The 26,136-nt window shown below is 41.0% G+C and overlaps 1 protein-coding gene across 1 annotated transcript; it reads right to left on the bottom strand.

The window, feature by feature from the left end:
- Positions 1–1,885: 1,885 nt before the first annotated feature.
- On the bottom strand, positions 1,886–25,622 carry LOC125232357 (C-1-tetrahydrofolate synthase, cytoplasmic). Its single transcript, XM_048137989.1, is given in 17 exon segments — positions 1,886–2,367; positions 2,589–2,874; positions 3,934–4,037; positions 5,371–5,519; positions 6,015–6,225; positions 7,131–7,348; positions 8,018–8,158; positions 8,161–8,320; positions 8,646–8,811; positions 9,526–9,699; positions 13,275–13,500; positions 15,991–16,102; positions 16,932–17,033; positions 18,025–18,157; positions 22,718–22,854; positions 24,842–25,040; positions 25,467–25,622. Coding segments are annotated over 17 exon segments (2,799 nt in total). The 5' UTR covers positions 25,505–25,622; the 3' UTR covers positions 1,886–2,124.
- Positions 25,623–26,136: the final 514 nt, after the last annotated feature.

The following is a 26,136-nucleotide window of genomic DNA, read 5'->3' as shown; positions in this document are numbered from 1 at the left end:
AATAGCTTTTATGGCACAAGCGATGACTAATATTTCTCTGTTTACATAAAATAATTATCAAAACTACGTATAGAATGCATACGGAACCACATGGAAATATATACTAATGATGTGCAGGGTTTTACCCATTCACATTCGTTATTTTGATTCATTTCCTCAAACTTAATTTGCGTTTCCACATGATCTCTTCCCATGAGTTACGTGGATCACGATTTACGTATGTATCTCACATGGCGAACGTAGCTCATTCATGCTAATTCTAAGAACTCGGTAAGGGTATTTTTAAGACCCCTCGTAGGGGATAGGGGTAAAACCGTAGTGGTGATTTTTACTTAATTGTTAGAAAAATATACGTTTTTTTAAATATTTATAAACATTTTCGCTCTATTCGTCTGCCCGCCCGCAGCCTTGGTCCGCCAAAACGGAACCCTCTAAATACTTTAAATAAATTGTTGTTGTGTAACCGGTTTTCCTGCAAAGCCTTTTAACGGTTCTTCGAAATGCTACTAGAGCCAAGTTTTTATTAATGTTCAACTAAACATGATAAGCTTAATAATATTATACTCGATTTTCCTTGATCATATTCTTGCATTTAGAGCGTTAGGCACTGGTCCCACCGCGAGCTAGTAAACTATGAGCTATCGGCTATAAAAACGAACAAAAGATGAGCACTGCCGTGCAAATAAAAGAGACACGGCGATATTGATAGCTCACCGCTGGGCGAGTAACTATAAACATCGCCGTGTCTCTTTTATTTACACAGGAGTGATAATCTTTTGTTCGTTTTTATAGCCGATAGCTCATAGTTTACTAGCTCTCGGTGGGACCAGTGCCTTAAAAAGGCAGAAAAAAGGTTGGATATAAAAAAAAAAACAATGCATTAACATAAAAAATATAACATTTATTTTGATACATTATAAAACGTCCAATAGCAACGATTACATGATACAATCAATATTGAAGAGCAGTTCGCAAATAGATACGTACCGCTTCTCTAAAATTAACAACACTGACCACTCTTTTTGAGTAAAAGTCGCCAAAAAGTTATCAAGATGATAGCGTGGCAGTTAAAATATATTCAATACAAACGGATGACTGAGGTCGTAAACCTTCTTAACATTGGTCTAAGCGCGACAGCGGTGAGCGGCGGCCATACATTGAAGCGAGACACAGCGATGGGACTTTTCATTCGCACGTATGGCTGCCGCTCACCGCTGTCGCGCTTAGACCAATGTCGTGGCTGGGCCGTTAGGGCCTGAGTGCATACTAGACACTCTGAGCCTCGTTCGTTGGGGCGTGCCGCGGAGTGGGCAACCGTCCGCCTCTATGAAGCGTCGACTCAGGACAGTTGTATGAGCTTTAGTTGTTAGAAGTGCTCGCCGCACTCCCCGCCTCGCTGCACGCTCAATAGTAGCGTGCACTCAGGCTTTACATTTATTCGCCCTTTCGCGGTCATACAGTACCGGTCAAAAGTTTGAGTTCACTCTTTGATTTCGCCTTTTGTACGATAATTATCTTCGGTTTGGTACGAAATATGTTTTCAACTATGTTGCGTTAGTCGTCAGTTTGATATGAGACACATCTTTACACGGAGCCAGATAATATAGGCCAAATACTATAAGATTTGAGGGAAACAGATGTTAATATAACTTTTGAAACGGATTTGACATAGTTATTTGTTATACAAGGGGATTTGACAAATTTGTTATACAAGTTGTATTTTAACACACGAGAAGTAAAATACATTTGCACCAGAGTGTAACACAAAACTTTCCCCCTCACTATAGCGAGGAAACTACAACGCAAAAACTGCGTTTATCACTGCTTCCAGTAGTTCCACAGGTGGTAAATCATCTTTATTACTAGATTCACCTACTTTTATCAATTTTAAAGCACTTTTTTGACTTTATTCAAGGTCAAATTACTTCACCCACTAGTGCATAAAATGCGTTTTTACCCGCTGGTATTAATGGACAAAACACGTGTTTCCGAGCTAGTGAGGGGAAAAGTATATTACAGTACTAGTATCGGACTAGCGTTTTTATCGCTTATATCTATGGATCTTCGACAAACGAGTCGTAACAAAGACATCAACAGCGATAAGACATAAAACTTTGAGATAACTTAGAACAGCCCTTCAATCTCCAAAGTCTCAGTATTCAGATCAATATCGTATATGCTAGGGCGGGTGGGCAGGCCGGGCATCTTGGAGATCTCCCCGACCATGGGAACGACGAAGCCCGCTCCGACGGAGACAAATATGTCGTTGATGCGGAGCGTGAAGCCGGTGGGCGCGCCCTTGATGGCCGGGTCGCCGGTTAGCGAGTTGGACGTCTTGGCCATGCAGATAGGGAACTTGTCATAGCCCTGGAAAAGACGAAAAATTATCCTCATTTAATGTGTGGAACTTGGGTCCTAACAAAGATGCAAGATATTTTGGTCCTCTTGTAAGTTTTTTACAGAGAATAATAAAGGTTATTTTCTCTCGCAAAAGCCGCTTCCAAACAGTGATCAAACACGACCAGTCGAAAGGCGCCGTTCTTTACGACAAACGGTCTTCAACACTAAGTAACTAACAGCTCACCTACCTTCTCAGTAAACATCTTGATCTTCTGCAGCACCTCATCAGTATACTGCACATCACCAGCTCCGTACATCTCCTTGGCGATGGTAAGGATTTTCTCCTGTATAGTACCCCCCAGTGGGTACAAGTATTTGAAGGAGGAGGGCCGGTCGCAGGCGGCGACCACAGCGTCGGCCAGGTCGAGCGCGCCCTCGCCGCCGCGGGCCCAGTGGTCGCAGACGACCGCTCTGAACGCGCCGTTCTTTTCGGCGAACTGTTGGACGAGCTTCAGCTCAGCTTCCGTGTCGTTTCTAGAATTAAAGTAGGGTGTTGAGAAATGAGAAATGAGATTTTTATTGATAAAATTATAAGTAATTTTACATGTCACTCCAATAATAAATAATTCTTATTAACTAAACAGACTAGTATATTGCTAGGCCCAATTAGTGAGTTAGGTACATCTTTTTATCTTATAGTTAAGTTAATGAGTTAGTTTATAGTTACAGTCGTTACAGAGTTTTTTATTTTGCAACATTTATGTTAATAATGTTACTGCTTGATTGGCTTGGTTTGGAACAAATTTGACTAAGTATATACCTACTCGTACTTACATATATAAAATAGTTCGAGATATAATAAGATTAATTAATAAGGATCGGACTCTTTGCAGAATATGTATAGATTAGAAACTAACACGATCTTCACTCATATTATTAAATTAAAACGGGACTTAACCTCTCGTATATCTAAATAATTAAATATCTAACTACATAACCGGAAGTGCCGTTATGATGAATAATAAAATCCGGCTAAGTAGCACAGGAGGAAGGAAAAGTTGCATATTAAGTACATTGCGAAATATCAAATCGTGACCAAATCGATCCGTTGATGGGAAATATCTGAGAAAACGTTGGTATAATGGGCTCAATCAGGATCTTCCTTTTAGGAGCAATTACTAAGAAGTACCTAATTACTTATTCATTTATTCATATACTCACGCCCGTATTCCCATTAGGGATAGGCAGAGCCCATGAAACGACTCAAGTTTCAATGCCGCTCTTGTGCAATTAAGTAAAGAGCACAATTAAACCCATATCCCACAGTCGACTCCTACGACACTCGCGGAAGGAAAAAGAGACACAGACCCTTCTCCAGCAGCTCCAGGTTCTCCTGGTAACAGAACGTTTCCAGAGGTTGACGGAGCGAGAGAATACTGACCCGTGTCTGTTGACGGCGATGACGACGGGCACGCCGAACTTGTTCCCGTCCTCGATGTGCTTGCGCAGGTTGCACAGACCCTTCTCCAGCAGTTCCAGGTTCTCCTGGTAACGGAACGTTTCCAGAGGTTGACAGAGCGAGAGAATACTGACCCGTGTCTGTTGACGGCGATGACGACGGGCACGCCGAACTTGTTCCCGTTCTCGATGTGCTTGCGCAGGTTGCACAGACCCTTCTCCAGCAGTTCCAGGTTCTCCTGGTAACGGAACGTTTCCAGAGGTTGACGGAGCGAGAGAATACTGACCCGTGTCTGTTGACGGCGATGACGACGGGCACGCCGAACTTGTTCCCGTTCTCGATGTGCTTGCGCAGGTTGCACAGACCCTTCTCCAGCAGTTCCAGGTGGTAACAGAACGTCTCCGATGGTAACAGAAAGCAGTTCCAGGTTCTCCTGGTAACAGAAAGTTTCCGTGTGTAATACCTATTTATGTTTTGATCGATTTTATTAAACAAGGTGCTCGGTGCTTTCTTTGAATGTAAAACTCTCTTTTGCTCGCACATTAAATAAGTTCTGATATTTATGTCCATTTATAACATTATATATTCTTTTTCCCGTTACGCTTTTCAGCCCGCTGTACAACTACTATTAATGACACAACCAGGCAAAACACAACGAAAATACTGGCGATTTAACACTGGTTTAACATCATGTGTCATTGCATTCCTAGTAAATAATGAAAGTTACCAAGAATCATTTTACAACTCTTAAGAATTCGCTGTAGGTAATATGTGTAATTCGCAAACCCATACATAACCACAACACGCGTAGGTAATAGGTATATACCCGATGTAGCGCTCGCAGAGACAATCGACATCAGTGACGCGTCATAACCATATGAGAGCACATGACGTCAAACCTATCTTGACGTAGACTTCATGAAGTCGTGCCTAGGGCATGCTCCCGGTATTTCTCGGTACTCGATTTCCCGGGAAATCCCGGTAATTTTATGGTGGCGAAAGAACCAGGACTAAAAACTAGGAACCGGTGCTCCCGGTTCTTTTCGAAATATCCGATTTTTTTATTTTTTTTATTTCATCTGCATTTGTATTTTTTTTAATATTTGTAAATCATTAGTAAAGTTGAATCTGACAAGATAAACATGATAATTATTGCAAGTAGGTAATGCAATTTGCAAAATGGTACTATTGTACTTCCTAATATGTATAACGTAAACAAACCACATTCAGGTACAGCAAAATTTTGTTAATTATTTCCAATCCAATGTGCTAATTCTCTCAAAACACACAGCCAGACGGAGAGAATCGCCATAAGGATTGTTTTTGAATCTTTTTGGTATGGAACCCCTAAAAATACTAAGAACCGGGAAAGAACCGGGACTCCGGGTTCCAGTCCCACTTAGAACATCTTGAGCGCGCGCACCGTCGCGACTATCACATCTCAGTGTCTCCCCGGGATTTCCCGGGATACAATAGAGGATCTATCTCTAAATTCCCAACCCTCCGACCAGAAAAAAGCATCTCAGTGTGGCGTAGAGGTCAACGACCTACCTACCAGTCGTCAGACCTACCTTGACGTAGACTTCATGGAGCGGCGCGCCGGGCGTGACGGGCGGGCCGCCGCCGTGCATCTTGAGCGCGCGCACCGTCGCGACTATCACCGCGCAGTGAGGCGTGTCGCCGCTCGCGCGGCATTTGATATCGAAGAACTTCTCCATACCTGGAAACAGTCATAGAGATTAATTGTTATCCAGGAAAATACCTACTTTAAATTTTAAAATGATGTTTTTACTGACGATTGAACAGTCAAAGACTAAAACTCTTGAACTTCACAAGCCTCTCTTAGGCCGTTTTCACTTTATCCGATCCGATATCGGATGTCGGAAGGATTTCAATGGAAAAAATCCAAGATGGCGCCTGTAATGTATGGGATATCGGTCCGACATCCGATATCGGATCGGATAATGTGAAAACGCACTTAGAGCTTTTGCAAATTCGTGTACCTAGGAGAAATCCTAAAACGACGGAATATAATCATGTATCCGATGTGAGAGCCAGCCTCAGTAGCACCGCAACCCACCGGTTTTTCCAGCTGCAGTGCGATTTTATCAGCTAGGGTAGACGCATATTGTTTCTAACGATTATGTAAGGAACAGCACGGCTGTACCTTCGAGGGACTACATCAGAAAATATCCTAAATCGACAAATATATTACCAATGTCAGATCCGAAGCCAGCCTCCGTAGCCACATAACCAGCCGGTCCAGCCAGCTGCAGAGCGATCCTGTCAGCAATAATTGATGAGCAGCCGTGAGCGATGTTAGCGAAGGGTCCAGTGTGAACCAACACGGGTGTTCCTTCAAGGGACTGCATCAGGGTTGGCTCGAAGGCGTCGCGGAGCAACGTCATTATGGCACCAGTCATGCCCTGTAACAAATGGCTTGTTAGTGTGCCGGATTAACTTAAGATCTGGTAACTAGGATGGAAAAGTTACTATATACAGGGTGGCTCATTCAAATCGGTCAGTTTGGGAAAGTCTGAAACTATAAGACATACGAAGATCTGTTCTTAGGAACCATGTAATCGATTTTAATGAAAAGAAAAACTGCATTGATACATTTGAAAAAAAAAATACTGTACCCAGCTGGGGAATCGAACCCGGTTGTTTTGAAAAAATAAACTTACATATTTTTCTATTCAAATACACAGCACAACACACACAGCACGTATAAGTAAACGCATAAATGTAACATTACCAATAAGGTTTTTCAATAAATTATTCTTATTCTTATTCTTTATCGATTGTGTAGGTGTTAACTTAAGCAGTAAATGCCTCTATGAAACATGATGTCTAAAATGAATAAAATGCATTGTTTTCACATAATTTAATTTATTTTAGTAGATGTTCGAAGTGAACATCTATACAGTTCCACAGGTTTTTTTACAAATGCATGAATGCAGTTTTTCTTTTTATTAAAATCGGTGACATGGTTCCTAGGAACAGATCTTCGTAAGTCTTATAGTTTCAGACTTTCCCATACTGACCGATTTGAATGAGCCACCCTGTATATGTAGGTACCTAAATATCGTCTAGATCGAGACAATCCAGATTAACGAGGTTCTTCTATTAGTATTCTGTTTTTTCCCTTGATCCAAGTCATCAGCAGTGACGGCGTTTCCACTTTTCTCCAACGCCACAACCATTTTGGCCAGCCTCTCCTTGATTTGAGGTGTAGGTACACACAGACCACCCAAGAAGAATATATATCCTTCAAATGTCCTTCAAAACTGTGCCCAGCGCTAGGATAATCATGATCTTGGAAATATCTTACCAAGTCGTCAGCAGTGACGGCGTTGCCACTCTTATCAAGTGCAACCACCATCTTAGCCAGCCTCTCCTTGATGTCCGTCAGGTCTGTGCCCAGCGCGAGAATGGCCATGATCTCTGAAGCCACAGAGATATCAAAGGCGGTCTCGCGTGAGAAGCCCTTCTCCGTTGGGGATTGACCCACTGTGATCTTGCGCAGGTATCTGTCATTTAGATCCACCACTGAAACAAAGAAATTGTTATTACTATACAGTGTAACTAAACATTTTTTTCTTAGAAGTCTTTGCAGTTTTAGGGTGGTGAACTTGCGAAACCCCTTGATGCGAGATACCAGGCGGTTGTAGAGTGGACCATCTTTCTGTGTGAGCTCGTGGAAGATGCTCGTATCCATCTGTATCCTCTAACTCTATAAGATAAATAGGTACTCACCTATATTCCACATAATCTTAGTCGTGTCAATATTGAGCCTAGCGAACTTGGTCTTCTCCTCAGTCAAAGACTCCGGGTCTTCGCAGCAGTATGGGGGTGAGCAGGGTGAACTTACGAACCCCCTTGATGCGGGGCACCAAGCTGTCATATAGCGGACCGTCTTTCTGTGTGAGCTGGTCGAAGATGGTCGTATCCACCTGCATTCCCTATCACTATAAGATTACACCGACACCACTCACCTCTGTTCCACATAATCTTGGATGTATCAATATTGAGTCTAGCAAACTTGGTCGTCTCCTCCTCAGTCAATGAGTCAGGGTCAGTCTTGTTAATGCCCAGCCGTTGCAGTCTTCGCAACTGTATGGGGGAGAATTTGCGAGCCTCCTTGATGCGGGGCAAGAAATTGTGGAAGACACTATCGTTCATCTATGTAATCTGACACTTAAAGATTAAGCCACTCACCTCTGTTCCACATAATCTTGGACGTGTCAATATTGAGCCTGGCGAACTTGGTCTTCTCCTCCTCAGTCAAAGAGTCAGGGTCAGTCTTGTTAATGCCCAGCCGTTGCAGTCTTCGCAGCTGTATGGGGGAGAACTTGCGAACCCCTTGATGCGGGGAACTAGGCGGTCATAGAGCGGACCGTCCTTCTGAGTGAGTTCGTGGAAGATGCGAGCGTCCATCTGAGCGGCCACCAGGTTGTTCGCAGCGGTGACGGCGTGGATATCGCCCGTCAGGTGGAGGTTGAACTCTTCCATGGGGATAACCTATGTAATAAGTTTTAGGTTAATTTCACCACTTAAAACTTCTGTGAAGGATGCTATTAAACGGTGCCTGAATACTTTTTATGATAAATTATTTCTGCTTGACATATTTCGTACGTTTCAGGTACCTAAGTTATAAAACGTAAACAACCGACTTGTGTACAGAAAATACCTGCCAAGAAGACTCGAAAAATGATATCACCTTAAAAGTACCAATAGCATATCGTCGATTTGTAAATATGACGACTACAATGGAACCAACAACATGGTGTAAATGTAAATTATACATATTGATAACACAGCAATGTCGAATAGGTACTCTGGTTACCTGTGAGTATCCACCGCCAGCAGCTCCCCCCTTAACTCCGAACGTGGGTCCCTGGCTGGGCTGACGCATCACGGCGAACGCGTTACGTCCGCGGTGCGCACACAGGGCCTGCACGAGACCCAATAGTGTCGTACTCTTTCCTTCTCCCAGTGGAGTCGGCGTGATCCTGTATAAGATGGATAAATTAGGGAAATTAATAAGTATTGCAAGACATCACTGGATCGTTCGAGAGTAATATTATATTATACTTATATACCTCGAACTATGAAAATAACAAATTGATATCGCCCTTTATAAGGCCTGACGGAGAGGAGAAGAAGCACACATTGTGGTAATATTTGATAACAAGGATCTCTCTGCAACGAGCTCGTTGATGTCTTTGGATGTTATGAATGGAATTAATATTAGGATTTACCCAGCTACTTACGATGATATAGGTATGCAAGCTTGGACTTGGTAAGCCGATAGATACTGGAAGATTTCGTTCGGGGCGAGACCAATCTCTCTTGCTAGCAGCAACGACAATATATTTTACAAGCCCTAAAACCGTTGCAGCACGGACAAGGCGATCTTGGCCTTGGTATGCCCATAACTACAGGGAGACCTCGTTCGGGGTGATTTCAATCTTCCTTAGTAGCTCGTTGATGTCCTTGAGATTTATAAATGAAATGAGTATTAGGATTGTAGTTACCCAACAACGACCATGTATGATGTATTTCCCGGGGGGTAGTTCTTCCAACCGCTGCAGTGCGGATAAAGCGATTTTAGCCTTAGTACGCCCGTACGGGAAGACCTCATTCGGGGCCAGACCAATCTCGCTGGCTAGCTCGTTGATGTCCTTGAGATTCATGAATGAGATGAGTATTAGTATTGTAGTTACCCAGCAACGACGATGTATTTCCCGGGTTTCTGTTCCTTCAACCGCTGTAGTACGGATAAAGCGATCTTGGCCTTAGTACGGCCGTACGGGGACACCTCATTCGGAGCGAGTCCAATCTCGCTGGCGAGCTCGTTGATGTCCTTGGGCCTTTGCGCGCGCGCGATAACGATGTCGCTGTAACAAAACTTTTTGTTAATGATAATTGGTTCGTCATTGGATTGGATCATCTACACCAGTGGTGGGCAAAGTACGGACCGGGTCAGCTCCGGCCTGCGAAAGTATTTTATCGGGCCTGCCACCTCCGGTCCTTCAAAATAGTGTGTGATATGGCCAGCACTGTAGTAATAGTTATTTGTCATACAAGGGGGCAAAGTTGTATTTTAACGCCGAGTGTGGAATTGACAAACGAGTAAGGGAAAGGATTCTATAGTTGAACCACGAGCGAAGCGAGTGGTTCGAGAATAGAATCCAGAACTTGCGAGTTTTTTAACACACGAGAAGTAAAATACATTTGCACCCGAGTGTAACACAAAACTTTTCCCCTCACTATAGCGAGGAAACTACAACGCAAAAAATGCGTTTATCACTGCTTCCACTAGTTCCACAGGTGGTAAATCGTCTTTATTACTAGATTCACCTAGTTTGATCAATTTTAAAGCAGTTAATTTGACTTTATTCAAGGTCAAATTACTTTACCCACTAGTGGATAAAATGCGTTTTTACCCGCTAACATTAAAGGACAAAACACGTGTTTCTGAGCTAGTGAGGGGAAAAATTAATTTTTTGTGTAAATCCGGCCCGCCTATAAATTTCGTTAAAATTTTGATCCGCAATGAAAAAAGTTTTCCCACCACTGATCGACACATACTTCACATACTTGCGGTGGCATATAGGTATGAATGTAGCGAATATTTAGTCATTTTACGTGTATTACCAACTAATCATATGAATTCAGATGACTGCGGTCCAGTCATCTTTCAATTAAAGTACGAGTAAGAACTAGAATTGCCTTACTCTAACTACCTGTTCGAGACACATCATACTTATTCATGAATCAGTCAGGGTTTAGGACGTCGTTCTCAGAATTGGCAAAAAATGTTGATAGTTCTTCCGTATTGTTAAAATGTATAAAGGCTCTTTACCTTCTGAGAACTACACAATGACAGTGAGAGTATTCCCAACGAATAGGTAGGTAGGTTTAAAATGACGTAAGTAATTGCAAAGGTGATCGATTGGCTACAAGGCCTACAAGGATAATTGAAAGTTTTTTACTCGAAGGGGGATATTGAACTTTTAGCTCTTACTTACGAACTTATCTGCTTATAATTCATCCGGCATGTTATAAATACGTATCATTTTAAACATGTTCTATTACTTAGATCTTAGATATATTGACATAATACCTATACGTATACCTACCAACCAAAAGGGGAGAATAAATCGCAGATACCTAAATATCCAAGTATTCCAAGTGCCCGCCACTGTACCCATTCTCTGTATCCACACACTGTGAACACGCGAAGATACAGCCCAGTATCAACCGTGCAAGGACAATGATCATGAACGAGCAACACACGATAGGTGTGGCATTATGTTACCTGATAAGCAGTGGTTGGGGAGGCGTCCGCATTATGATCTGCCGCATAGTCGTACTAGTCGCTACTCTTTTGTTGAGTGTACGGGTTTGCTCTATGGGTTTCGTTTCCCAGTCGTCCCCAAAAACGACAGACCGCCCCACAAGGATGGGGCGCGCCCCAACACAGCCCCCACAGCGCCCAGCGCGGAAAGGGTGACTCACACCCCAGCAGGGGTGACGAATGAAGATTCGTCATTATCATCTGGATGGTGATAAGCAATAATGTGTCAACCCACAAAAACTAAAAAAATGAGATTTTAATGCCATGTTATAGTTGGATTTTTAAACTTCTATTTGCAAAAATGACCTTTTCATTTTGAAAATTTTTACTATCCCAAAAGTAAAAAAATAGGTTAACACAAATCCTTTATCGTGTGTTGCCTGTTTTGCATTAATGTGTCAAGAACCTTAACTTATTATAGTAATTGGCAGAAGACATATTTAAATTACAATAATGTGTTATGAGGGTTGACTCAACGATTTTTATACACTTGACTCATTCTTGCAAAACGCAAAAAATGACATAGTTACCCACTATGAGACTTGAATGATTATTGCAAAATGATATTTTATTCGTTGTTTTATGCTACGACCCGTGTTATAAAACATAAGTCATTATTGTTAAATTATATGCGGGTCATAAATTGTTCGTTTTTGGTCTAAGTACCATGACACTATATTGTAAAATATAACTGTTCATATTAATTTATGTTTGAATAAGTTATGACTTAGTCCATTAGTATATTTTTGCACATGAATGGTAAATTCAGTACGAAATTGAACATTTTAAGTCATGAATATACATATTCGTTATTATAATTTGCAAACATTTTTTACAAGTACGTGTTTATATAAAAATATAATATAAGCTACTATTTTTTTATAATTACTAATTACATTAAGACGTGTTAATGTATGCATCAAAATATTGTTTGATTTTTGAATACTTACTGAATGGTAGTTTATTAGTTTGTTAAAAATATTTTATGTTTTGTTCTTGTACAAGTCATAAGTTATTCATAATTTAAATGACTTAGTCTATTTCTTAGCGTAAAAAAATATTTTGTTGTATATTTTAGATAAGTAGTTTATTTTTTTTTAAAGATGATTATTTGGTTTTTGTAACGATTTTTTGTTGAAAAAGCACAGATAATTTAAATATGTGTCTAGAAATGATCATTACTCTAATAGTTAATTTATAGTATTTTATTCAACAGGCGTTTAAAGGAGGTCAAGAAATATGAGTGGCGTACTTTCCACGAGTATTTTGGAGTCAGTTAAACACCATTGCATACAATACTTTTACAACGACCATGCACTTAGTTTTTAATAGTTTTTTTAATGATTCTCGCGAAATTCACACTGTTTCCTGTATTGCAAAGGTTTGCACTGTCAGCTCAGCTGCCCAAAGCCTTCCCGCGCACGCACGCAGTAATCGTTAATGCAATGCGTTGCCATGATTACAGAACTAAACAATGCGTTTTCAGTTTTTTCGATACGCACAATCCTGTAAATGACGAATAACAGTTCGGGAGTAGAAAAATCATTAAAAGGTTTGATTAATAAATAATGTATTGATTCCTACATACTTAATAACATAAGTGACCATGACTGATATGTTACTTAACACTTATAAAGTTAAAAATATGTATAGGTAGAGTATTTTACAACAACAATTTATGTGCTTTAACATGTTTATTTAAGACTCATAGATATTTTTAAACAATTAGCAAAAGTGGGTTAAGTATCATAACACAGTCTTGAAAAAGTTTGACGTCGTCGAACAATTCGCAATAAAAGAAAAGGGCATTATTTCGTCAAATTGAAGTTTGTTTTGAAATTAAGCTACAATAATCACTACTACTGAACGTATTATAGCTGAAAAACACAACAATCTATATAAAAACAATTTTTTTTAAGAGAAACACAAAAAAATGAGAAAAAATCTTTAGACGCCATTTTCTCAAAATGGTTGGCGTGTGGGTTGACACATTGTTGCTTATCAGCATCCATCTGTGGGTTTACCTGGGAGGCGGCGGTTGGTGCAGCAGCTACAGTAAGCTCACATATTGGCCCCACTAGCCCCAGTCACTGGCCTATGTTCAGTCTATACCTGGGAGGCGGTGAGTGTGGCAGCAGCCGCAGCGGCTTGAGCGGCCAGACGGACGCGCGCAGGCGGTCGAGGCTGCGGCGCGCGGCCTGCACGGTGTTGCGCATGAGCATGGCCACGGTCATGGGCCCCACGCCGCCGGGCACCGGCGTCACGGCCGACGCCACCTGCTGCGCCTCCGCGTACGCCACGTCGCCTACTAGCCGCTGGCCGCTGCTCTTTGTGGGATCTGAGGGTGAAGGTTGCATGTTAGCGAGGAAGGCAGCGCCAAACCAAAAACTAAAAAAAAAACGAATATGACGAAGTTCGAATTTGGCGCCCCATTTGTGCGTTTTCACATTATCCAATCCGATATCGGATGTCGGAAGGATTTCAATACAAAAATACAAAATACAAAATACAAAATCATTTATTCAGCAAATAGGCCACGGGGGCACTTTTACATGTCAACATTACAGAGTATTCATTAAAGTTAAACAAATGAAATTAATAGAAATATTAACTAAAAATATTAATCATAAGCAAAGTAGCTATACACTGATATAGAATTAGAGATGTATAAAGTCTCTAAATGTCATATTATTACTAACTATAATCAATACATAAAGAAAGTGCAAACAGATACAAAGATAAAAGAAATCTATAATACTTCAATAGTTGTAAAAGACTGAATATTACAAGTAAAAATATTATACTTAATCAAATAATCCATGGAGATGTATAGCGTCTCCAAGAGTCAAATTTTATAAAATTAAAATATTTAAAAGTAAAAACCTTTGTCAAATAATACAACAATAGAAAAAATCCAAGATGGCGCCTGTAATCTATGGGATATCGGTCCGACATCCGATATCGGATCGGATAATGTGAAAACGCACTTAGACTTGACGCCCGGGGAATGGGCTCTGGCTCAGTCTCTCGACTCATCCATACTAATATTATAAATGGGATGGTGTGTGTCTGTTTGTTTGTCCGTCTTTCACGGCAAAATGGAGCGATGAATTGACGTGATTTTTTAAGTGGAGATAGTTGAAGGGATGGAGAGACATGGGCTACATTTTGTCTCTTTCTAACGCGAGCGAAGCCGCGGGAAAAAGCTAGTACTTACATACATGCACTGATAGAAATAAAAGAATTACCCACTGTAAAAAAAAAACTTTAGGTATTTAAATCTAGATACAGAGAACTCCCGTCTCAATAACAGGCCTTTTAACTGCAAAAATATACAGACTTTGAAATCGGTCATAACTATTACGTAACCATTAAACCATAACATAACCCATCAAGATTTCAAAACAACTATAACCTACGTCATTTTATGCACAGGCATATAAAAACTAAAAACAACTAACAGTAGGCTTAGTAACATGATCAATGCGACAGTATCTCGATGGCAAAATAGACTAACCCCTTCCTCTATTAAAATGATGGGAAAATGAAGGTACTAAGGGCCAGTTGCATCAACCACTTTTGACAGACACATCATCGTCACGCAGCAGACGTCTATGGAACTTCCCATACAATAAAATTTTACGAACGCTTTAACGGAGACAGACTCTTTGGTGCCACTGGCCCTTAGACGTGATTTAGACGTCGTGCGAACTCGCATGCGATTTTAGTTACATTGCGGGCTGTTGAGGTTACATACAATTTTGCACAGCCATCAAATACCACAATGTAATAAAACTCGTATGCGAGTTCTCGTACCGTCTAAATGGGCCCTTAGTCTATCTATCGCGCGAAATACTGCGTCCCTGCTAAATCCACAGAACTCTTACCTACGTATACAACTTGAGGTATCCCATTAATTTACAATCAATAATCACAAGATTGAACAGTATGGATATCATCACCAGTCGCAGCGGGCGACCCGTGAAGGCACTCTGATGCAGATCTTACAATGGTTGTTTACATTCGTACATTGATGTGCCGGTGCGGTGCCTTGTTCCGCCTATTGTACTTTCGATTGCAAAAACAAACATTAAAGGATTCGTAATGAATCGGATATGATTGAGACATGAAAGTAGGTAATACCCTTCTTACGTATCATTTAACACAGCAAAATATCTATTGAAATGTTTAAAACTCCTGCAAACGGATGCGTAATTCGTCTACCCCTATTACGTATATGGCTACTACCCAAGAGGATCGAGTTTTATAGAGAGTTACTGTGAAAGTAAAATGTGTAATCACAGTGCATAGGCTGCTATCTCTCGACACAGGCTTGTTAAAATGTCAAGTATTAATATTAGCGAGCGTCCATCGAAATCGAATATCTAGCCGAGCGTCCCCCAAAGGTATAACGCCATCTAGGTCACCGTACCTTTTTCTCTATGGTTGTGAGGTACGTTTTTTTCTTAGACTTTATCTGTCTATACGGAGAACGAACTCGAATGTAAGTGATTAAGTAGGTTCTCTATGCGAAAAGGGAAAGGTCATTCAAGAAGATTCGTGCCTTGGTTCATATTGTTATGCCATTAACGGTGAGATTTGACAAATTGCGCGTCATCTTGACACCATCAATAGGTCTGGTTAAAGCACCATCCGTAAGCGCCTTTTCACCAGAGACGCGCTACGTGGATGTGTTAATTAGACATTCACCAATTATGTTCATTGTTTTACATAGAATTGCGATGGTGGGCACGGGTTCGAGGAGTTCGGGGGGAAAAACTGGTCACTTCGCTCAGAGAATTTCCAGATTGATGCAAGTTGGACTTACCAGGAATGGGGTTGATGCCGCAGTCGATGACGACGGCACCAGGCTTGATCCATGAACCGCGAACCAGCTCAGGCTTGCCGATAGCCACCACCAGGATATCAGCGGTCTTCGTCTGCAATACAAATGGACATGCCAGGGGTTTCCAAAGTGAAACAATATAAGGGGGGAGCGGGGCCGTGGGATAAGAGGACAACTAATAGTTCAGTAATATGTGCTGTATCTACTTGTACACGGGGATGGGGGGCGAGGACATTTCCTTTTAGGCAACAGGGAGATGTATTTTAAAAACAGTTAGGGAACCCTTGACACCCTTGTGTTAGACTGTCTTGCCTAAAAGAACACAAATGATTGTTCAGGTTTTTTTTTACGTGTATTAGTCGGAACTTGTCATATTAGCTCGTGGTAGATCTTTAATTTATGTGGACTAAACCGACTTAACCGACCAAATGATACCTATAACAGTTTTAATTATATTCAAGCACTGACAAAAAACACTCACGTCCAATTTTGATCTGATGGATATGGATGGATATGGATATATGTACCTATGTCTACTCTACTCGTATCATATAGGTACGCGTTGCCTTCCATCTATAAACCAGTTAACTCTTTTCGGAAGTATTTTGATCTTAATATACCTACTATACCTAAAAGTCTCTCGAGAAAACCTAATGATCAAAATTCGCTGAAGGAAACTTTCTCCTCATATTAACGTAATCTATCAATTTCCTGAAACTTGATCTCGCTCAGATTCTTGGTATTGGAGTGGCGGATGGTGACGGTGGTGTGTTCCCACTTGAGCAGTAGCTCTATACCTGCAAGGGATGAATCCGCTTAGATCGCATAATGCAACACGGCCTTTGTTAATAGTTCCGAACAGCTCGCTGAAGATTCTTATTTCTTATCTTATCTACGAGTACCCTTATACACAGGAAACTTACAATCTCGCTCAGGTTCTTGGTCTTGGAGTGGCAGACGGTGACGGTGGCATGCTCCCACTTGAGCAGCTCGGCGACGGGGGTGCCGACGATGCGGCTGCGGCCACAGTATAAAACCAGTAATAACTCTTCTTACAAACTTCACGCCGCGCGGTGTGTCCCCCTCCCACCCCTCGCATGCGGCGAAAACATGCGAAACTGGTGATTATTGGGCTGGACAGTCGGGGCCGCGTTTGCGCGCTGTGTTGACGTGTTGAGTTCGGGAGAAAATGACGTCAGCACCGAAGACATATTTTCGTTACTGTAGTGTTTATGGGTGTATGGAAAGTTCTCAAAATGCGGAAATGTCATTCTTTAGAATTCCTAGACACCCAGAAAAGTAAGTGGTTGTTATATATTTGCAGTGTTAGGTACATTATTGCTTACGTAAATGGCGTAAAAGTGAGATTTAAAGCTAGAATGACACATTAAAATCAATAAGGATTTATCTGTAACGACATTTAGGTAGATGCTGCGATCTATCTAGCTCGAAAGTTTGGTACCTACTTAAATATTGTGCAAACATCTATTCAAACATTTTATGTAAATATGATTTCGTCAGTATTTAAGAAACAAATACGTACTTGAATCTTTATTAGATAAAAAGGTAGAAAGAGCGTTGGTACTAGCATAGCGCCATACACAGTTACTAATACGAGTAGGACAGTAGGTACCTACGTTTCTAGTTCAAACGAATCTTTTTTTTATTGTGATGGATTGGGTGTATTCTAGAGAAAACATATAAAATGAACACTTAAATTAACGCTTTTGCAATTATTGTTACACAATCTACTATTGCGCGTATGAGAGTAATATATTTATAATGATTTTTTGTGTCTTCAATACTGACTAATGTGGTGTCATGACGTGGTATTGTTATACTAAAACCTACTTACAGTTAATAGTACCTATTAGATTTACAACAACTTACATTGTACGAAGTCGATTATAGTAACGTTGTACATGTACAACCCTGCGTGACCTTGCGCAGTAGTAACGACCGCGCCGCCGCTGCCGGAGATTAACTACTGATATATCCTTATACTGTGCTGCGGCCCAGCACCACGGCGTTCTTGCCCGCGATGGACACGCCAGCGCGCTTGATTAGCTCGATGCAGCCGGCGGGCGTGCAGGGAATGAACCCGCTTAGGTCGCCGACGGCCGCTCGGCCTTCGTTGATGGTGTTTAGTCTGAGATATTGAAAATGGAATCGTTGTCGTTAATGGCTCATAGGATATAAAAGTTTTAGATGTATCACAAATGGGCTCTTGCGTAATGAACGGCCATTAAGGGTCCCCCCACATCTAGCGTCTCGCGAGCGTATAGTGTCGGGCCAACTGTATGGCAAAGCCTGACGCCGCGACGGCGCGACGTCGACGCAACGTCGACGAGGCGTCTTTTTCCCGATGCTACGCTCGTGAGACTCTAGATGGTGGGGTGTGGGTGGACCCTAAGAATGCACATCGGTTTATCGTCTTCGTAAAGCGTTGTCTCTTTTTTAGGGTTCCGTAGTCAACTAGGAACCCTTATAGTTTCGCCATGTCTGTCTGTCCGTCCGTCCGTCCGTCCGTCCGTCCGCGGATAATCTCAGTAACCGTTAGCACTAGAAAGCTGAAATTTGGTACCAATATGTATATCAATCACGCCAACAAAGTGCAAAAATAAAAAATGGGAAAAAATGTTTTATTATGGTACCCCCTCTACATGCAAAGTGGGGGCTGATATTTTTTTTCATTCCAACCCCAACGTGTGACATATTGTTGGATAGGTATTTAAAAATGAATAAGGGTTTACTAAAATCATTTTTTGATAATGTTAATACTTTCGGTAATAATCGCTCTTAAAGGAAAAAAAAAGTGCGTCCCCCCCCCCTCTAACTTTTGAACCATATGTTTAAAAAATATGAAAAAAATCACCAAAGTAGAACTTTGTAAAGACTTTCTAGGAAAATTGTTTTGAACTTGATAGGTTCAGTAGTTTTTGAGAAAAATACGAAAAACTACGGAACCCTACACTGAGCGTGGCCCGACACGCTCTTGGCCGGTTTTGTTTATGTGACGTTAATTGTCTCTTTCCAAGTGCATTATTTATGGCCGTTTACTGTAAGTCTCTGAGAATTATATGGCTGCAACGATCATCCTTTCAAATCTACTGAATTAGTTTATACTCGGATAGTCATGTAGATTTTAGTAAGGTAGGGATTTTTTAAGAGTAGCGATTTATCATTTAGCGAAAAAAGCAAGGTACTCAATTTCCTTCCTAAAAATAATTATAACAGAAAGAGTTACTTTCACAAATAGAGATATCAGAAATCAATACCACCAGCTTGCGGTGAACCAAGAAAGTGCAGATATCGCATAGATAATCTTCGCTGGGCTCAGGTGTTGCAGAGGTGTTAAATGATAAGCGGACTGTAGTTTAAAGCTGGTTTACTCCGAATTATGAGAAAGAACAAAGAAAGTGGTACAGTGAATTGTCGTTGGAGAGCGGAACAACGAACAGTAACAGTAAGTTTTTGAAAGCTCTAAAAGCTGTCAAATTTGAATTAAAAGTTGCCATAATGAAATTAATGTAATATGAATAAACAGATTTTGACTTATAATTAAATGTATACAATGCATTGAAAATTTATTTAAAAGTATGCAATTTGAATATAATTGATTTAAACATTATTAAATTAAAATTTGAATATTAGAAACACTTGAATAATTATTGAATTTGTACATTTGCATTTTGAATTAAATTAATTATTGAAATATTATTAAAAAATGAATTAAATTATTTATAAAATTATTAAATGAATTGGCTAATTGTGATACAGAAAATAAGGATAAAAAAAATGAATACAATTTTTGAACGTTTCTGAACATGCTCCCGCCTTGGAGTCTATGACTTCAATAATGTGTTGACAGGGAGAGGGTAAATGATGTAGGCCGTGCGATGCCGTCGCTGCCATGGATGTCATGCCTCCTGAAGTTGCCGTGCAGATGAGTGCCACGAACCGGTGAAGTTTGAGGGCTGCAATCTGTGCATGTGCATGAAAATAATGGATCGCCCTGCGAGGAAATGGGAAGGGAAGGAAATAGGACTGAATTTAAATTGAATAAGAATTGCCGTTAGTTTGAATCAGTAGGTGAATGACTGAATGTGCTTGTGTGAATGTGTGTGACTAATGTGAACTGGTGTAAATGAATCGGTGAATCCTCTAACGCCTCATGCTCTCTTGATATGGTGCCCATCAAGAGCTGCACCGTTTTCCTGTTCAAAAGAGGCCCTGCGTGAAAGAATGTGAGTCGGTAATATTTGTATATGTACACAATAATGTGATGTATAAAACTGAGCAACCCTGGACTCTCAAGAACGTGACCATAGACGAGGTTGCTCGGTGTTCCCACCACACGATTGGGATTGCATTTGTTAATGATATAGCCAACTGTCGGCGGCTCATTCGACTTAATGGATGATGTGGATTGCTCATCAGGATCAGTTTTTGTAAACTGCTCCTCACAAGCGTCTTGTTCTGGCGCCAAGCTGTGCCTGGGACCGATTGAATCTGACTCCCTACAAACCGGGACCTGAATATTTGAATTTAATGAAATGTCAGTAGCGGCTTTGCATATATTTGTGTGAAAGGTAGACTGCAAATTATGTGTTTTGCAGTCTACATTATTTTTCAAAGCCTGAGTCGACACTTGGATGGTAGAATTAGGCTTTGAGTATTTCTGAATTAGTACTTGAGCCGATGACATGCATGCGAAGTAGGCATCTTCGAAGAGAGCCAGCTCCTCTCCGATATCCTCTTCGACTGTGAACTCAGACAATATCGCAATATCTGTCTGTATTGAATCGAATTCGTCATAAATATTTCCTATCCTATCAAATCTTAATTTCAATTCAGCAAGCTGCAAATCGCTTAACTGTGGCTCGGCTGCTAAATTTGTAACAAACCTCTGAAAGGCTGTAAGTTTACCTGTAATAATCTCACGCCTGTAAGTAAGTTTGTGTAAATCTGAGTCAAAAAACATTGTGACATAATAAATTAATTGAATTGCCTAAGAAAATAAATTTAAATAAAATGTCATGAATAAAATTTGCTATTCGAAAGTATCAGGCGTTCAAACTTAAATGCAAAGCTGATACGAGATGAGATGCACTGATGGTTATGTAATCACTTAATGAGTTTGTTTACACCTTACCGGCAATCTGCAGTTAGACATAAAATTGACCTAAAAACGTGTTCGCGTGAGATTAAAAGTGTTTAAAATTGAAATTAGACGTGTGAATTATTGAAATGACTGTATGATTAATGAATAAAAGTTAGGTATGAAGTTAAAAGTGAATTTGTGAATGTAAATGTTATGTATTGCTACGGAATGTGTTAAAAGGTTAGGATATGCCTACAAAAATGAATATTATGTGAATAAGTGTGAATATCTACTGTGTACTGACTAAACTGTGGCAATGAAAACAATGAATTTACTATTATGTGAATTTGATAGAATAACTGTTAATATGAATATAATTGAAATGTATGAATGGATGAAGCAGTTGCAAAAAAAAAACAAAGGAATGTGAATGGAATAGAAGGAAAAGGAACGATCTCACTATTTCGTGCTTCCTCCTTCTGCGCTGACTGCTCCTCAATATGAATATGGATGGCTGCCGCTGTTCTCCACTGGATTGCTCCTGGATTGGTCTGGTTGGTGCTGGATGGGCTGGATTCCGTAACTGTCTGATGGTTACGGTGAATTCCCACTGCAGTGGGATGCTCCGTGTGTCCGGTGAATGCTGGGTACACTCGTCGATCCTGACTGATGGGACACGATGAGTGTCAGCTCCGGAACTGGCACGTAGCTGAATGTGCCCTACGCCACCTGGATGACCCACGGCTTCGTTGAAGAAAGTCCGTTGAATTGATGGAGCTCGACTCGGTGCCACAGCCTTGTCTTCTTGCAATTCAGAGGCTTCGTAAGGACCCTGGCTTCCAAATTACATGGATGTGGATTCCAAATTGTATAAATGTGAATAAATATGAGAAGAACAAAGAAAGTGACACTGTGTCGTTGGATTAGCGGAACAACGAACAGTAACAGTAAGTTTTTGAAAGCTCTAAAAGCTGTCAAATTTGAATTAAAAGTTGCCATAATGAAATTAATGTAATATGAATAAACAGATTTTGACTTATAATTAAATGTATACAATGCATTGAAAATTTATTTAAAAGTATGCAATTTGAATATAATTGATTTAAACATTATTAAATTAAAGTTACAATGATTTCCAGATACCAATATAGGTACACAATACTAATTAGCGAAGTTTCGGTAAGAAAAAAAGTGGCAGTGGGTGTCGCGAAACGCCGGCTCTGATAATGAACGCCAATGGCCATAGGTCAAATAATAAACGTCGTCGAAATTCTGCCTCCAGCCTGTACCTATTCCATGACGCTTATTTACATTTCAGCTTATATTACTATTCGTATAATGATGATCATCAGGAACTAAGGAATCAAGGTCACCTTCATCAACATCTTTGTCGGCAGACACGGCGTCTGCACGATGATGCCGTGCACGGACGGCTCCTCGTCCAGAGCCTTATCAGGTTCAACTCACCCGTCGACATCTTTGTCGGCCGACACGGCGTCGGTGATGACGTGCGAGTCGATAGCGTGCGTGGAGTCGAGCGGCATCTGCACGATGATGCCGTGCACGGACGGCTCCTCGTCCAGAGCCTTATCAGGTTCAACTCACCCGTCGACATCTTTGTCGGCCGACACGGCGTCGGTGATGACGTGCGAGTCGATGGCGTGCGTGGAGTCGAGCGGCATCTGCACGATGATGCCGTGCACGGATGGCTCCTCGTTCAGGGCCTTTATCTGGTTCAGCAACTGAGAACACACATCCTTATTAGACATTTAGATTTAATCAAATACGTAAATAGTGTAAATACTGTTGTAAATTGAAAACAAAGATAATAAGATAATTGATAAGTAGTATTAGATCCTTAGGGCGATAATGCAGGAGTAACATAAAATAGGTATAACTATAACTACCGAATCGCGATTTTTCAATTTTAATGGCTCGAATCGCTCGACTGTATTATTTCGTAAATCGAGGGTTGTGGTGCGGAGGCTACTGGCACTACTGGTGAAACCCGGTAAATTGAGCAAACTGGTTTTTGAAATTCGAACTGATGTGCAATATCCACAATGTTGTTACTTCAAAGACAATTTATCTCGATTTATCGGGTTTCACCAGTAAACCCTCGAAATATACAAATCTCCATTATCAACCCGTCAATTACGTATTCAATAAATGGGTAAGTTACTACATTCCCAATTTCTATCGCTGTTAAGTATTACAAAAATAGTATTTCATTGTTTTGTATTTCTACAGATTTTGGAGTGAATAATTGGGAACCCTAGTTGCAAAGAGCCCAATATACATTGATATTTTCCATAACATTAAACAAGATGATGAGATGATTACATCACATCACATCACTCACAACGTAAACAGCTGATAGTGTTATCTCAGGTCAGATGGCCGAGCACCACAATACTATATTGAAAACTTGTTTACGAGACAAATTGTGTTGTTTGCATAAAGTACGCTAATAATTTGCAAAAAATAGATGATCATTATTGAATTTTTACAGCAATGAAGTAACTACTATGTATTATATAATTCCAAAATAGCTCATTAAGGAGTCATCCACATCGTGGTGGAATGCTTATCTGGTGACCCTGCGACTCTCTACCCAAGGCGGAGACGGAATTCGTTGGTGGTTTTAGACGGTAGTCCTCCTGGTTAGTCCGTCATCGCCCCTGGTCCCCCGGACCGGATAGCATGCGTAAATGCATTTCCCCAACGTTAAAAAAAAGGAGTCATCCACATATTACGTAACACCGTAAGGGGGGCGGGGGATGGTTATTTCCTATGCCTAAATTATTATCGCTTAATTATATCCACGTCGATGATGATGTTGAGAAAGAAGAGCTAGAGGCTAAAAGGGACACAGCAGAGTCCCTACCACCTGGACCAAACTCGACTAAAGTGATGTCACACAACAGGCACATCGACTCTTGAGCTGCTGACCTTCCTGTACTCGTAGCAACCTCACCAAGTGGCCGAGCCTATGAAGGTTATGATTATGAACTAAGCTCGCCATCAGACGCAAGTTTTGCCGATGTCTCAGGGGCCTTGAGTTTCATCCTGATGTAGACTTTGATGGAGCCCTGTTGCACGTCGCAATAAAAGCAACTGCTGAACTTTGGTTGCTGTATAGCAGCCTCACCAACTGTTCGATGGCCAGGCGGGGCTTGAACGTCGCAACAAAATCATCTGCTGAACTTAAACCACTGTATAGCAGGCTCACCAACTGTACGATAAGCCCTCAGTGATGGCTCGCGGCAGACACAGGTGTTCAGCAGTGATGCCAATGTTTTCGGCAGCTTTATGCTTCATGCTGATGTACACGTTGGAGTCCTCTCGACGGCCAACTTGGACGATAGCGAGTCTTGTCTTAATAAAACTTACCTCGCCCTCAGTGATGCCTCGCGGCAGACGCAGGTGTTCAGCAGTGATGCCAATGTTTTCGGCAGCTTTATGCTTCATGCTGATGTACACGTTGGAGTCCTCTCGACGGCCAACTTAGACGATAGCGAGTCTTGTCTTAATAAAACTTACCTCGCCCTCAGTAATGTCTCACGGCAGACGCAGGTGTTCGTGATGCCGATGTTCTCGGCAGCTTTAAGCTTCATTCTGATATTCCTGATGTAGACGTTGGAGTCCTCTCGACAGCTAACTTGGACGATAGCGAGTCTTGTCTGTTGGGTTGCGGTAGAGAGGAGGCACCAACTGATTTAAACTTACCTCGCCCTCAGTGATGTCTCGCGGCAGCCGCAGGTGTTCAGCGGTGATGCCGATGTTCTCAGCAGCTTTAAGCTTCATCCTGATGTACACATTGGAGTCCTCACGCCCTCCAACCTGTACAATGGCCAGGCGGGGCTTGAACGTCGCGCTGACGGCGCGGAGCTCGGAGACTTGCTGCCGCAACTCATTTTCGATCGCACTGGACATAGGCAGAAAGTATTACAATAGTGTCCGTTAATTAAATTTACTTTTACAATGAAGAGACTTAGGGCCAGTTGCATCAACCACATTTGACAGACACGTCATCGTCATGCAGCAGACGTCTATGGAAAAATTTAACGAACGCTTTACGGTGACAGACGCTTTGATGAAACCGGCCCTTAGAACCTGAGTGAAATGATTCTAACGATCTAGGAGTTAGCTGGGGTGGGTAAATATGCTCATAGGTATTATTCCAAACTATTTTTAGATACCTATGTGTAATACCAGATACCTAATAATATTTTTGAATGAAAGCTCGTTTTTTGACTACAAATCTAAAGTGCATAAAAACTTAAAAATATTTTTGTTCAAAAAAAATATTTAGAAATATTAACGAAATGTGTATCTAAACAGAAATTCATACCCTGCCACATCGCGTCCTGAAATCACTTTAGCCGTCATTTTGCTAGCCGCTACCTGGTCAAGAGCCAGCTGTCCACTGTTCCTCTCAACTTGACAGACCCCTTGGCTCGATAATTTTGTACACACCCGTCCCTCTCGCAAGACGTAAGAAAGATAGAGATAGACGACTCGTAAGAGAGATAATACTGAGGGGCAGGTCACAGATAACGTCCCTGATAACCCCCAGGTTATGGCGGAGCTAATTCGTGACCATGGTGCTCGTTATAGTCATGGGATATGCTATGATATAGAGCTTATGTAATAATGTGAAACATGTATTTGTATATAAATGTATGTACCTACCATGTAGCAAACATTACTGATAAGTAGCCCCGTAAATATCGAAATGCTTTGACCGATATAAATAGAACTTTTACCGTTAAGTACCTTCCAAACCGTTATTTATCTTTACCATATGACGGACGAAAATATCAAAAAAAATACTGCAAATTGCACTTATATTTTTTTTAGGTATAAGTAAATAGGACACATGTGCTGTACAATGTAAACCTATGTTTTACCAATCTCTATCTACCTAATACTTATTTTTATCTAAGACAACGTCCGTAAAATGAGAGAAATGGGTCTACCGTAGTCGTATCGTAACAAATTAGAAAATATTATTACAGAAC

Source organism: Leguminivora glycinivorella, chromosome 13 (genome assembly GCF_023078275.1).
Source record: "Leguminivora glycinivorella isolate SPB_JAAS2020 chromosome 13, LegGlyc_1.1, whole genome shotgun sequence".
Classification (NCBI taxonomy): Eukaryota; Metazoa; Arthropoda; class Insecta; order Lepidoptera; family Tortricidae; genus Leguminivora; species Leguminivora glycinivorella.
The sequence above is the reverse complement of the archived record's forward strand: the minus strand, read 5'-3'. Positions and strand labels throughout refer to the sequence as shown.